This window comes from Oncorhynchus kisutch, unplaced genomic scaffold (assembly GCF_002021735.2).
Source record: "Oncorhynchus kisutch isolate 150728-3 unplaced genomic scaffold, Okis_V2 scaffold3147, whole genome shotgun sequence".
Classification (NCBI taxonomy): Eukaryota; Metazoa; Chordata; class Actinopteri; order Salmoniformes; family Salmonidae; genus Oncorhynchus; species Oncorhynchus kisutch.
In genome coordinates, this window is record NW_022265092.1 from 533300 (window position 1) to 547962 (window position 14663).

Here is a 14663-nt window from a genome sequence, read left to right on the forward strand (position 1 = left end):
TGATATGATCCTTGACTAGTCTCTCAAAGCACTTTGTGATGACAGAAGTGAGTGCTACGGACCATAGTCCACCATAATTGAGAATTTCAATAAGCATTTTTCTACGGCTGGCCATGCTTTCCACCTGGCTACTCCTACCCCGGACAACAGCACTGCACCCCCAACAGCAACTCGCCCAAGCCTTCCCCATTTCTCCTTCTCCCAAATCCATTCAGCTGATGTTCTGAAAGAGCTGCAAAATCTGGACCCCTACAAATCAGCCGGGCTAGACAATCTGGACCCTTTCTTTCTAAAATTATCTGCCGAAATTGTTGCCACCCCTATTACTAGCCTGTTCAACCTCTCTTTCGTGTCGTCTGAGATTCCCAAAGAATGGAAAGCAGCTGCGGTCATCCCCCTCTTCAAAGGGGGGGACACTCTTGACCCAAACTGCTACAGACCTATATCTATCCTACCGTGCCTTTCTAAGGTCTTCGAAAGCCAAGTCAACAAACAGATTACCGACCATTTCGAATCTCACCATACCTTCTCTGCTATGCAACTGGTTTCAGAGCTGGTCATGGGTGCACCTCAGCCACGCTCAAGGTCCTAAACGATATCTTAACCGCCATCGATAAGAAACATTACTGTGCAGCCGTATTCATTGATCTGGCCAAGGCTTTCGACTCTGTCAATCACCATATCCTCATCGGCAGACTCGACAGCCTTGGTTTCTCAAATGATTGCCTCGCCTGGTTCACCAACTACTTCTCTGATAGAGTTCAGTGTGTCAAATCGGAGGGTCTGCTGTCCGGACCTCTGGCAGTCTCTATGGGGGTGCCACAGGGTTCAATTCTTGGACCGACTCTCTTCTCTGTATACATCAATGAGGTCGCTCTTGCTGCTGGTGAGTCCCTGATCCACCTCTACGCAGACGACACCATTCTGTATACTTCCGGCCCTTCTTTGGACACTGTGTTAACAACCCTCCAGGCAAGCTTCAATGCCATACAACTCTCCTTCCGTGGCCTCCAATTGCTCTTAAATACAAGTAAAACTAAATGCATGCTCTTCAACCGATCGCTACCTGCACCTACCCGCCTGTCCAACATCACTACTCTGGACGGCTCTGACTTAGAATACGTGGACAACTACAAATACTTAGGTGTCTGGTTAGACTGTAAACTCTCCTTCCAGACCCATATCAAACATCTCCAATCCAAAGTTAAATCTAGAATTGGCTTCCTATTTCGCAACAAAGCATCCTTCACTCATGCTGCCAAACATACCCTTGTAAAACTGACCATCCTACCAATCCTCGACTTTGGCGATGTCATTTACAAAATAGCCTCCAATACCCTACTCAACAAATTGGATGCAGTCTATCACAGTGCAATCCGTTTTATCACCAAAGCCCCATATACTACCCACCATTGCGACCTGTACGCTCTCGTTGGCTGGCCCTCGCTTCATACTCGTCGCCAAACCCACTGGCTCCATGTCATCTACAAGACCCTGCTAGGTAAAGTCCCCCCTTATCTCAGCTCGCTGGTCACCATAGCATCTCCCACCTGTAGCACACGCTCCAGCAGGTATATCTCTCTAGTCACCCCCAAAACCAATTCTTTCTTTGGCCGCCTCTCCTTCCAGTTCTCTGCTGCCAATGACTGGAACGAACTACAAAAATCTCTGAAACTGGAAATACTTATCTCCCTCACTAGCTTTAAGCACCAACTGTCAGAGCAGCTCACAGATTACTGCACCTGTACATAGCCCACCTATAATTTAGCCCAAACAACTACCTCTTTCCCAACTGTATTTAATTTTTATTTATTTATTTATTTTGCTCCTTTGCACCCCATTATTTTTTATTTCTACTTTGCACATTCTTCCATTGCAAAACTACCATTCCAGTATTTTACTTGCTATATTGTATTTACTTTGCCATCATGGCCTTTTTTGCCTTTACCTCCCTTCTCACCTCATTTGCTCACATTGTATATAGACTTGTTTATACTGCATTATTGACTGTATGTTTGTTTTTACTCCATGTGTAACTCTGTGTCGTTTTATCTGTCAAACTGCTTTGCTTTATCTTGGCCAGGTCGCAATTGTAAATGAGAACTTGTTCTCAACTTGCCTACCTGGTTAAATAAAGGTAAAATAAAAAATAAATAAATAGTCATTTAGTTCAGTTACCTTAGCTTTCTTGGGAACAATTAAGAACAAATTCTTATTTTCAATGACAGCCTAGGAACAGTCGATTAACTGCCTTGTTCAGGGGCAGAACAACCGGCAACCAAAAGGGTTCTACCTGGAACCAAAATAGTTCTACCTGGAACCAAAAGAGTTCTACCTGCAACCAAAAGAGTTGCACCTGCAACCAAAAGAGTTCTACCTGGAACCAAAAGAGTTCTACCTGCAACCAAAAGAGTTCTACCTGGAACCAAAAGGGTTCTACCTGGAACCAAAATAGTTCTACCTGAAACCAAAAGAGTTCTACCTGCAACCAAAAGAGTTCTACCTGCAACCAAAAGAGTTCTACCTGCAACCAAAAGAGTTCTACCTGCAACCAAAAGAGTTCTACCTGGAACCAAAATAGTTCTACCTGCAACCAAAAGAGTTGCACCTGCAACCAAAAGAGTTCTACCTGGAACCAAAAGAGTTCTACCTGGAACCAAAATAGTTCTACATGCAACCAAAAGAGTTCTACCTGGAACCAAAAGAGTTCTACCTGGAACCAAAATAGTTCTACCTGCAACCAAAAGAGTTCTACCTGCAACCAAAATAGTTCTACCTGCAACCAAAGGAGTTATGGGTTCTACCTGCAACCACAAGAGTTCTACCTGGAACCAAAAGAGTTCTACCTGCAACCAAAAGAGTTCTACCTGGAACCAAAAGGGTTCTACCTGCAACCAAAGGAGTTATGGGTTCTACCTGCCACCAAAAGAGTTCTACCTGCAACCAAAAGGGTTCTACCTGCAACCAAAGGAGTTATGGGTTCTACCTGGAACCAAAAGAGTTCTACCTGCAACCAAAATAGTTCTACCTGCAACCAAAGGAGTTATGGGTTCTACCTGCAACCAAAAGAGTTCTACCTGGAACCAAAAGAGTTCTACCTGCAACCAAAAGAGTTCTACCTGGAACCAAAAGGGTTCTACCTGCAACCAAAGGAGTTATGGGTTCTACCTGCAACCAAAAGAGTTCTACCTGCAACCAAAAGAGTTCTACCTGGAACCAAAAGGGTTCTACCTGCAACCAAAGGAGTTATGGGTTCTACCTGCCACCAAAAGAGTTCTACCTGCAACCAAAAGGGTTCTACCTGCAACCAAAGGAGTTATGGGTTCTACCTGGAACCAAAAGAGTTCTACCTGCAACCAAAAGGGTTCTACCTGGAACCAAAAGAGTTCTACCTGCAACCAAAAGAGTTGCACCTGCAACCAAAATAGTTCTACCTGCAACCAAAAGAGTTCTACCTGGAACCAAAAGAGTTCTACCTGCAACCAAAAGGGTTCTACCTAGAACCAAAAGGTTTATTTAAAGGTTTCTCCAATGGGGACAGCTAAAGATCAATTTTAGATTCTAGATAGCACCTTGTTTTCTAAGTGTGTACAGCATGAGACACCGCTATAAATGGCTCAAAATCCAACTCTGTTCAAGCCTGCCCTGTCATCAAGAATCCACAATCAGAACCATGTCAGATTGTAACAGTTGACTGCAGTAGAATTCACTCTTGTTTTGTGTCTCTGCATTTCAACCAACATCAACTGTTGAGCTACAGTCAGCTGTGGTTAAATGTGACACATTTCTATCCAATCATGTGTCTTGGTCAGGATCGATTGTACACATCCTCTTTTAATTTTTTAACCAGGCAAGTCAGTTAAGAACAAATTCTTATTTTCAATGACGGCCTAGGAACAATGGGTTAACTGCCTGTTCAGGGGCAGAACGACAGATTTATACCTTGTCAGCTCAGGGGTTTGAAATCGCAACCTTCCGGTTACTAGTCACACTAGTCACACGCTCTAACCACTAGGCTACCCTACCTCTGATACACGACCAGTTTGAATGTTAGCTTTACCACAGGCTCACTTAGCTTTTACTGACGTAACAGTTATTTTGTTTAGAATGTTTCTAATCTATCCTTTGGCTGTGATCAAAGTCGGGTTCACTTGTTTTTTATACAGTAAAAATAACATGTTCTATCTTTGTTCTGAGATGTTTATTATGTTGAACACAGGATAATGTGGTTTCTGTTAATGATTGCAATACATATAACACAGAACCCATCAGACAACAACGAGGATGTGAAGACATCAGACTGACATCAGTGTAATGCTGCAACCTGCCATGCTTCAGGCTGGGATTTAATCCCATTGCGGGTTATAGGTATTGTTCCTTCATTCGTGGAGATCCCATTCACTGTAAACGCTGGATATGTCAGCACCGTAGGAACTTGTCTTTAAAAACCGCAATACCTATCACCCACGATCGAAATGAATCACTACCGTAGAATCATCCAGTAATCACATTCCATTACAAGACCATGTTACGTAATACTAATCCATTATGCCTTGTTGAAGCTGTTACCACGGCTTGCTTCTAGCAGCTTGGTCAAGGTGTTGTTACCTTTGGCATATCATTACATTGCACCTGTATAATATGACTGTTAGACTGTTAATATGTATAATATGACTGTTAGAATCACCACAGCCAATAGGGTTAGAGAGTCACCACAGCCAATAGGGTTAGAGAATCACCACAGCCAATAGGGTTAGAGAATCATCACTGCCAATAGGGTTAGAGAATCACCACAGCCAATAGGGTTAGAGAATCACCACAGCCAATAGGGTTAGAGAATCATCACTGCCAATAGGGTTAGAGAATCACCACAGCCAATAGGGTTAGAGAATCATCACTGCCAATAGGGTTAGAGAATCACCACAGCCAATAGGATTAGAGAATCACCACAGCCAATAGGGTTAGAGAAGTATTATTATCCGTAGAACTGCAGGGACCTCGTAGTAACGCCCCCTTCCTCCCCCACAGTTTGCTGGTTAGCGTCCCACGCTGATGTTGCAGGTCTTACAACTGGGGTCCTTCTTAGCATTGATGGTGGACATGCTACTGAGCTGGTGTCCTTGGATCTCCTCCACGCTGCCTAGGGCCAGGTCCACGGGCTCGGTGTAAATCACCTCCAGAATCACATCCTGGGCGTGGTGGAACACCAGCCCCCCCCCCTCCTCCTCCTCCTGGGTGCATGTCAGGAAGCAGTTGTCTAAGATGTCCAGCGCCGGGAGGCGGCCCTTACAGAATCGGTCCCCTGGGGAGCCCTCTGGGGCCAGCACCAGGATCACGTAGTGGTAGGCTGTGTACATGCAGTAGAAGTCCCCGAAGTACAGGTTGGTCTTGGGGTTGAACAGGACCTCGGCCTGGATCTCGAAGCGGTAGCGTCCGTAGGGGGAGTCCTGGGGGGGCTTGCCTGTGTTGAACTCCGTGTTGCAGCTGAAGTAGATGCCTTCCAGCTTGCCACTGATGGGAGAGCCGTGGCTGCCACTGTTGTCCTTTACAGTCGGGAGCATCCGGTTGTCCTGTGTCTCTCTGGAACCACAAGAGGGGCTTATCACCACACCAGACCACGTTAATCAACCAGCATGCAAACACTATCAAACACAGAGACAGACAATCAGCAAGGGAACAGAACTCTGAGTCTACACCAGAACAGAACTCTGCTCTCCCAAGAAACAAAGAGATCTTCTGTTGAATCTGACAATTACTCTTAATGGTTGTACAGTAGTCTCAAATAAAACTGTGAAGGACCAGCTTTTTTCCATCTACGTAAGTAACATTGCAAAAATCTGAAACTTTCTGTCCAAAAATGATGCAGAAAAATTAATCCATGCTTTTGTCACTTCTAGGTTAGACTACTGCAATGCTCTACTTTCCGGCTACCCGGATAAAGCACTAAATAAACTTCAGTTAGTGATAAATACGGCTGCTAGAATCCTGACTAGAACCAAAAAAATGGATCATATTACTCCAGTGCTAACCTCTCTACACTGGCTTCCTGTCAAGGCAAGGGCTGATTTCACGGTTTTACAGCTAACCTACAAAACATTACATGGGCTTGCTCCTACCTATCTCCCCGATCTGGTCCTGCCGTACATACCTACACGTACGCTACGGTCACAAGACGCAGGCCTCCTAATTGTCCCTAGAATTTCTAAGCAAACAGCTTGAGGCAGGGCTTTCTCCTATAGAGCTCCATTTTTATGGAACGGTCTGCCTACCCATGTGAGAGACGCAGACTCTGTCTCAACCTACTGAGGACTCATCTCTTCAGTGGGTCATATGATTGAGTGTAGTCTGGCCCAGGAGTGTGAAGGTGAACGGAAAGGCTCTGGAGCAATGAACCGCCCTTGCTGTCTCTGCCTGGCCGGTTCCCCTCTTTCCACTGGGATTCTCTGCCTTTAACCCTATTACAGGGGCTGAGTCACTGGCTTACTGGTGCTCTTTCATGCCGTCCCTAGGAAGGGTGCGTCACTTGAGTGGGTTGAGTCACTGATGTGATCTTCCTGTCTGGGTTGGCGCCCCCCCTTGGTTTGTGCCGTGGTGGCGATATTTGTGGGCTATACTCAACCTTGTCTCAGGATGGTAAGTTGGTGGTTGAAGATATCCCTCTAGTGGTGTGGGGGCTGTGCTTTGGCAAAGTGGGTGGGGTTATATCCTTCCTGTTTGGCCCTGTCCGGGGGTGTCCTCGGATGGGGCCACAGTGTCTCCTGACCCCTCCTGTCTCAGCCTCCAATATTTATGCTGCAGTAGTTTATGTGTCGGGGGGCTAGGGTCAGTTTGTTATATCTGGAGTACTTCTCCTGTCTTATCCGGTGTCCTGCGTGAATTTAAGTATGCTCTCTCTAATTCTCTCTTTCTCTCTTTCTTTCTCTCCCTCGGAGGACCTGAGCTCTAGGGCCATGCCTCAGGACTACCTGGCATGATGACTCCTTGCTGTCCCCAGTCCACCTGGCCGTGCTGCTGCTCCAGTTTCAACTGTTCTGCCTGTGATTATTATTATTTGACAATGCTGGTAATTTATGAACATTTGAACATCTTGGCCATGTTCTGTTATAATCTCCACCTGGCACAGCCAGAAGAGGACTGGCCACCCCTCATAGCCTGGTTCCTCTCTAGGTTTCTTCCTGGGTTTTGGCCTTTCTAGGTAGTTTTTCCTAGCCAACGTGCTTCAACACCTGCATTGCTTGCTGTTTGGGGTTTTAGGCTGAGATTCTGTACAGCACTTTGAGATATCAGCTGATGTACGAAGGGTTATATAAATACATTTGATTTGATTTGATTTGCCTCTACGGGTCAACGTTGAGAATCTTAGTCATTTGACAGATACTGAGAGAGGTAAGAGATTCCATAATGCAGAACCAGAAGCTGTCAGTCTCTGCTGAGGAGGAGAGGCTTTGACCTGAGTGCTCTTCACTGTGATAATGAGATGATACTATAAATAATTAACCAGATCAGATATTTAGATCTGAATAATACTATAAATAATTAACCAGATCAGATATTTTCAGTGCTACATTAGTCTGTTACTGGCTGTTGTCTGGACCACAGGAAAGCAATATTGTTATCAATACAACTATTTATCCTTTATTTAACTAGGCAAGTCAGTTAAGAACAAATTCTTATTTTCAATGACGGCCTAGGAACAGTGGGTTACCTGCCTTGTTCAAGGCAGAATGACAGATTTTTACCTTGTCAGCTCGGGGATTCAATCTTTCAACCATTCAATTACAAGTCCAACACTCTAACCAGTAGGCGACCTGCCGCCCATGAATACAATGCAGTTACCAATACTATCATCAATACTACTACCAATACAATACTACTACCAATACAATACTATCATCAATACTATCAATACAATACTACTACCAATACAATACTACTACATATACAATACTATTACCAATACAATACTACTACCAATACAATACTACTACCAATACAATACTATTACAGATACAATACTATTACCAATACAATACTACTACCAATACAATACTATTACAGATACAATACTACTACCAATACAATACCATTATGAATACAATACTGTTATCAATACAATACTATTACCAATACAATACTACTACCAATACAATACTATTACAGATACAATACTACTACCAATACAATACCATTATGAATACAATACTGTTATCAATACAATACTATTACCAATACAATACTACTACCAATACAATACTATTACAGATACAATACTACTACCAATACAATACCATTATGAATACAATACTGTTATCAATACAATACTATTACAGATACAATACTATTACCAATACAATACTATTACATATACTATTACCAATACAATACTATTACATATACTATTACCAATACAATACTGTTACCAATACAATACTATTACCAATACAATACTATTACATATACTATTACCAATACAATACTATTACCAATACAATACTATTACATATACTATTACCAATACAATACTATTACATATACTATTACCAATACAATACTATTACCAATACAATACTATTATCAATACAATACTGTTATCAATACAATACTATTACCAATACTATTACCAATACAATACTATTACATATACTATTACCAATACAATACTATTACATATACAATACTATTACATATACTATTACCAATACAATACTATTACATATACTATTACCAATACAATACTATTACATATACTATTACCAATACAATACTATTATCAATACAATACTGTTATCAATACAATACTATTACATATACTATTATCAATACAATACTATTACATATACTATTATCAATACAATACTATTATCAATACAATACTATTACATATACTATTATCAATACAATACTATTATCAATACAATACTATTACATATACTGTTATCAATACAATACTATTACATATACTACTACCAATACAATACTATTACCAATACAATACTATTACCAATACAATACTATTACCAATACAATACTATTACCAATACAATACTATTACATATACTATTACCAATACAATACTATTACATATACTATTACCAATACAATACTGTTACCAATACAATACTATTACCAATACAATACTATTACATATACTATTACCAATACAATACTATTACATATACTATTACCAATACAATACTGTTACCAATACAATACTATTACCAATACAATACTATTACATATACTATTACCAATACAATACTATTACATATACTGTTACCAATACAATACTATTACCAATACAATACTATTACCAATACAATACTATTACCAATACAATACTATTACCTATACTATTATCAATATAATACTATTACCAATACAATACTATTACCTATACTATTATCAATATAATACTATTACCAATACAATACTATTACTAATACTATTACTAATACTATACTATTAAGAATACAATGCAGCTACCAACACTATTATCAATACTATTATGAATACAATACTAATAAGAGTACAATACTACTACCAATACTATTATGAATACAATACTAATAAGAGTACAATACTACTACCAATACTAATAAGAGTACAATGCTACTACCAATACAATACTATTACCTATACTAATATCAATATAATACTATTATCAATACAATACTACTACCAATACAATACTATCACCAAATACTATTACCAATATCATTATCAATACAATACTATTACCGACACAATACTATTACCAAATACTATTAACAAGACTATTATCAATACAATACTATTGCCAATACATTACTATTACCAATACAATACTATTACCAACACAATACTATTACCAATACTATTATGAAAAACAATACTAGTACCAATACTATTACCAATGCTGTTACTAATACAATACTATTGCCAATACTATTATCAATACAATACTATTACCAATACTGTTATGAATATAATACTATTTACAATACTATTACCTATACTATTATGAATACTATTATAGTACCAATACTATTACCAATGCTGTTATGAATACAATACTCTTACCAATACGATACTATTACCTATACTATTATGAATACTATTATAGTACCAATACTATTACCAATGCTGTTATGAATACAATACTATTACCAATACTCTTACCAATACAATACTATTACCAATACAATACTATTACCAATACAATACTATTACCAATACTCTTACCAATACAATACTATTACCAATACAATACTATTACCAGTATTGTTATGAATACAATAGTATTATCAATACGATACTATTACCAATACTATTATCGATACAATACTATTATGAATACAATAATATTACCAATACTATTAAGAATACAATACTAGTACCATTACTGATACCAATACTGTTATGAATACAATATTATTACCGATACTATTATGAATACAATACTATTATGAATACAATACTATTACCAATATTATTAAGAATACAATACTAGTACCAATGCTGATACCAGTACTGGTAAGAATACAATACTATTATGAATACAATACTAGTACCATTACTGATACCAATACTGTTATGAATACAATACTATTACCAATATTATTAAGAATACAATACTAGTACCAATGCTGATACCAGTACTGGTAAGAATACAATACTATTATGAATACAATACTAGTAAGATTACTATTAAGAATACACTACTATTAGCAATACTATTATGAATACAATACTATTACCAATACTATTAGAAATACAATACTATTACCAATACTAATAGAAATGCAATACTATTGCCAAATACCATTATCAATACAATACTATTATCAAATACTATTATGAATACAATACTATTACCAATACTATTATCAACACTATTACCAATACTAGTATCAATTCAATACTACCATCTACTCTCTCGTTAGCAATAGAAAGCTGTTCAGCTTTTAAAAGTTGAGAGAAAATGCTGTATGTACCTCGTTTTATTGAAGTAGTCATTCTGCTGGTTCCGATAAAACACTGAGAATCTCAACATCCTACCAGCTATCCCCTCGGCCTTCTCCAGCAACTGTATCAGATGCACAGTAGAGTAGTCTGGGGAAAAAATACAAATAATAATAGTTATTTGAATCAAATCAAAATGTATTTGTCATGTGCGCCGAATACAACCGGCTCTAACTGTAATTTCACCTCACAGTGAAATGCTGACTTACAGGCTCTAACCAATAGTGCAAAAAGGGTATTAGGTGAACAATAGCTAAGTAAAGAAATATAAACAACAGTAAAAAGACAGTGAAAAACAGTAGGGTTAGGACCTCCCGGTCGTGGCAGGCTGCGACAGAACCTGGGCGCGAACCCAGAGTCTCTGGAGGCACAGCTAGTGCTGCGATGCAGTGCTCTAGACCACTGCGCCACCCGGGAGGCTCCAACTGTAGAACCTTTTGAGGATCTCAGGACCCATGCCAAATCTTTTTCGTTTCCTGAGGGGGAATAGGCTTTGTCGTGCCCTCTTCACGACTGTCTTGGTGTGTTTGGACCATTCTAGTTTGTCGGTGATGTGGACACCAAGGAACTTGAAGATCTCAACCTGCTCCACTACAGCCCCATCGAAGAGAATGGGGGTGTACTTGGTCCTCCTTTTCTTGTAGTCCACAATCATCTCCTTAGTCTTGGTTACGTTGAGGGATAGGTTGTTATTCTGGCACCACCCGGCCAAGTCTCTGACATCCTCCCTATAGGCATTCTCGTCGTTGTCTGCAAACTTAATGATGGTGTTGGAGTCGTGCCTGGCCATGCAGTCGTGGGGGAACAGGGAGTATAGGAGGGGACTGAGCACACACCCCTGGGGAGCTCCAGTGTTGAGGATCAGCGTGGCAGATGTGTTACTCACCACTTGGGGGCGGCCAGTCAGGAAGTCCAGGATCCATTTGTGGAGGGAGGTGTTTAGTCCTAGGATCCTTAGCTTAGTGATGAGCTTTGAGGGTACTATGGTGTTGAACGCTGAGCTGTAGTCAATGAATAACATTCTCACATAAGTGTTCCTTTTGTCCATGTGGGAAAGGGCAGTGTGGAGTGCAGTAGAGATTGCATTATCTGTGGATCTGTTTGGGCAGTATACAAATTGGAGTGGGTTTAGGGTTTCTGGAATAATGGTGTTTATGTGAGTCATTACCAGCCTTTCAAAGCACTTCATGGCTACGGACGTGATTGCTACGGGTATGTAGTCAATTAGGCAGGTTGTTCTTGGGCACAGGGACTATTGTGGTCTGCTTGAAACAGACCAAACTTGCACTTTTTCCATTCCACAGGGGATTAAAACCTGAGGAAGTTGTCATTTGGTTGCCAGTTGATTGTCAGTTGGTTGTTGTGACCCTGGAGGACTGGAGCCATCTGCCTCAATGACGATGACTTTGGTGCTATTCTAGTCCTCCATTGTCACACCCTGACCATAGTTTGCTTTGTATGTTTCTATGTTTTGGTTGGTCAGGGTGTGATCTGAGTGGGCATTCTATGTTGGATGTCTTGTTTGTCTATTTCTATGTCTGGCCTGATATGGTTCTCAATCAGAGGCAGGTGTTAGTCATTGTCTCTGATTGGGAACCATATTTAGGTAGCCTGGGTTTCACTGTGTGTTTGTGGGTGATTGTTCCTGTCTCTGTGTTTTGCACCAGATAGGACTGTTTTAGGTTTTCGCACGTTTGTTGTTTTGTTAGTTTATTCGTGTACAGTTTCTTTATTACAGTACAATGAATAACAACCACGCTGCATTTTGGTCCGCCTCTACTTCACCTAAAGAAAACCATTACATCCATCAAGAAATCACTGTCACATCTCTGCTGCTATTTAACTCTAAACCATCAGCTGTCTCTCTGCTCATTGACATGGTTATTCCCTTAATTAAACTCTCTCTCCCACCAGCTCTCTGTAATTCTCCCACCAGCTCTCTGTAATTCTCCCACCAGCTCTCTGTAATTCTCCCACCAGCTCTCTGTAATTATCCCACCAGCTCTCTCTAATTCTCCCACCAGCTCTCTCTAATTCTCCCACCAGCTCTCTCTAATTCTCCCACCAGCTCTCTCTAATTCTCCCACCAGCTCTCTGTAATTCTCCCACCAGCTCTCTGTAATTCTCCCACCAGCTCTCTCTAATTCTCCCACCAGCTCTCTCTAATTCTCCCACCAGCTCTCTCTAATTCTCCCACCAGCTCTCTCTAATTCTCCCACCAGCTCTCTGTAATTCTCCCACCAGCTCTCTGTAATTCTCCCACCAGCTCTCTCTAATTCTCCCACCAGCTCTCTGTAATTCTCCCACCAGCTCTCTGTAATTCTCCCACCAGCTCTCTGTAATTCTCCCACCAGCTCTCTGTAATTCTCCCACCAGCTCTCTGTAATTCTCCCACCAGCTCTCTCTAATTCTCCCACCAGCTCTCTCTAATTCTCCCACCAGCTCTCTCTAATTCTCCCACCAGCTCTCTGTAATTCTCCCACCAGCTCTCTGTAATTCTCCCACCAGCTCTCTGTAATTCTCCCACCAGCTCTCTGTAATTCTCCCACCAGCTCTCTGTAATTCTCCCTCCAGCTCTCTACATCTTCATACACTCCCTCTCCTGTTTCTCTCTATTTCATCACTCTTTCTTTTCTGTTTCTCACCCCCTCGCTCCTCCCCTTGTTCTCACCTGCAGTGTAGAATTCGATGACCTCACTCCATTCAGAGACAGCATAGTTCCCGTCACTCTGTTTGGAGGCAGTCTGGACAGCTACAGTGTAATCTGTCCTGGGGCTCAGGAACCAGTGGCCTCTCACTGTCATGGGCAGTGGCACCACCTTCGCCACCAGCTTAGTGGGGACATCCTGAAACACAGGGACAGACAAGCATTATAGTGGAGACATCCAAAAACACAGGGACAGACAGACAGTTTAGTGGGGACATCCTGAAACACAGGGACAGGCAGCCAGCTTAGTGGAGACATCCTGAAACACAGGGACAGGCAGCCACCAGCTTAGTGGGGACATCCTGAAACACAGGGACAGACAACCATTATAGTGGAGACATCCGAAAACACAGGGACAGACAGCCAGTTTAGTGGGGACAGCCTGAAACACAGGGACAGGCAGCCAGCAGCTTAGTGGGGACATCCTGAAACACAGGGACAGACAACCATTATAGTGGAGACATCCGAAAACACAGGGACTGACAGCCAGTTTAGTGGGGACATCCTGAAACACAGGGACAGGCAGCCAGCAGCTTAGTGGGGACATCCTGAAACACAGGGACAGGCAGCCAGCAGACTTAGTGGTGAAACACAAGAACTAACAACAAGCTTAGTGAGGACATCCTGAAACGAATGGACAGACATCTAGCTTAGAGGAGACATCCAGAAAAATGGAGACCAACAACCAGCTTCGTGGGAACATCCTTAAACACAGGGACAGAAAACCAATGTAATTGGGACGTCCTGAAACACAGAGACAGACAAGAAGCTTAGTGGGGACATCCTGAAACACAGAGACAAACAACCAGCTTAGTGGGGACATCCGTTTCAGGATGTCCCCACAGTGTCTCCTGACCCCTCCTGTCTCAGCCTCCAGTAATTATGCTGCAGTAGTTTGTGTCGGGGGGCTAGGGTCAGTTTGTTATATCTGGAGTACTTCTCCTGTCCTATTCGG

At 41.3% G+C, this 14663-nt stretch overlaps 1 protein-coding gene across 2 annotated transcripts in view; it reads right to left on the bottom strand.

The window, feature by feature from the left end:
* Positions 1–4185: 4185 nt before the first annotated feature.
* Positions 4186–14663, bottom strand: part of LOC109885249 (phytanoyl-CoA hydroxylase-interacting protein-like) — a 32151-nt gene continuing 21673 nt past the window's right edge. Inside the window, exons 3-5 of one of the 2 annotated variants that reach the window (XM_031820237.1) lie at positions 13673–13847; positions 10974–11091; positions 4186–5598 (exon numbers count right to left, since the gene is read on the bottom strand). In XM_031820237.1, coding sequence (XP_031676097.1) covers positions 5037–5598; positions 10974–11091; positions 13673–13847 — 855 coding nt within the window. In that variant the 3' untranslated portion in view covers positions 4186–5036. The remainder of the gene's footprint in view (positions 5599–10973; positions 11092–13672; positions 13848–14663) is intronic. The other variant, XM_031820238.1, reaches the window with a different exon arrangement.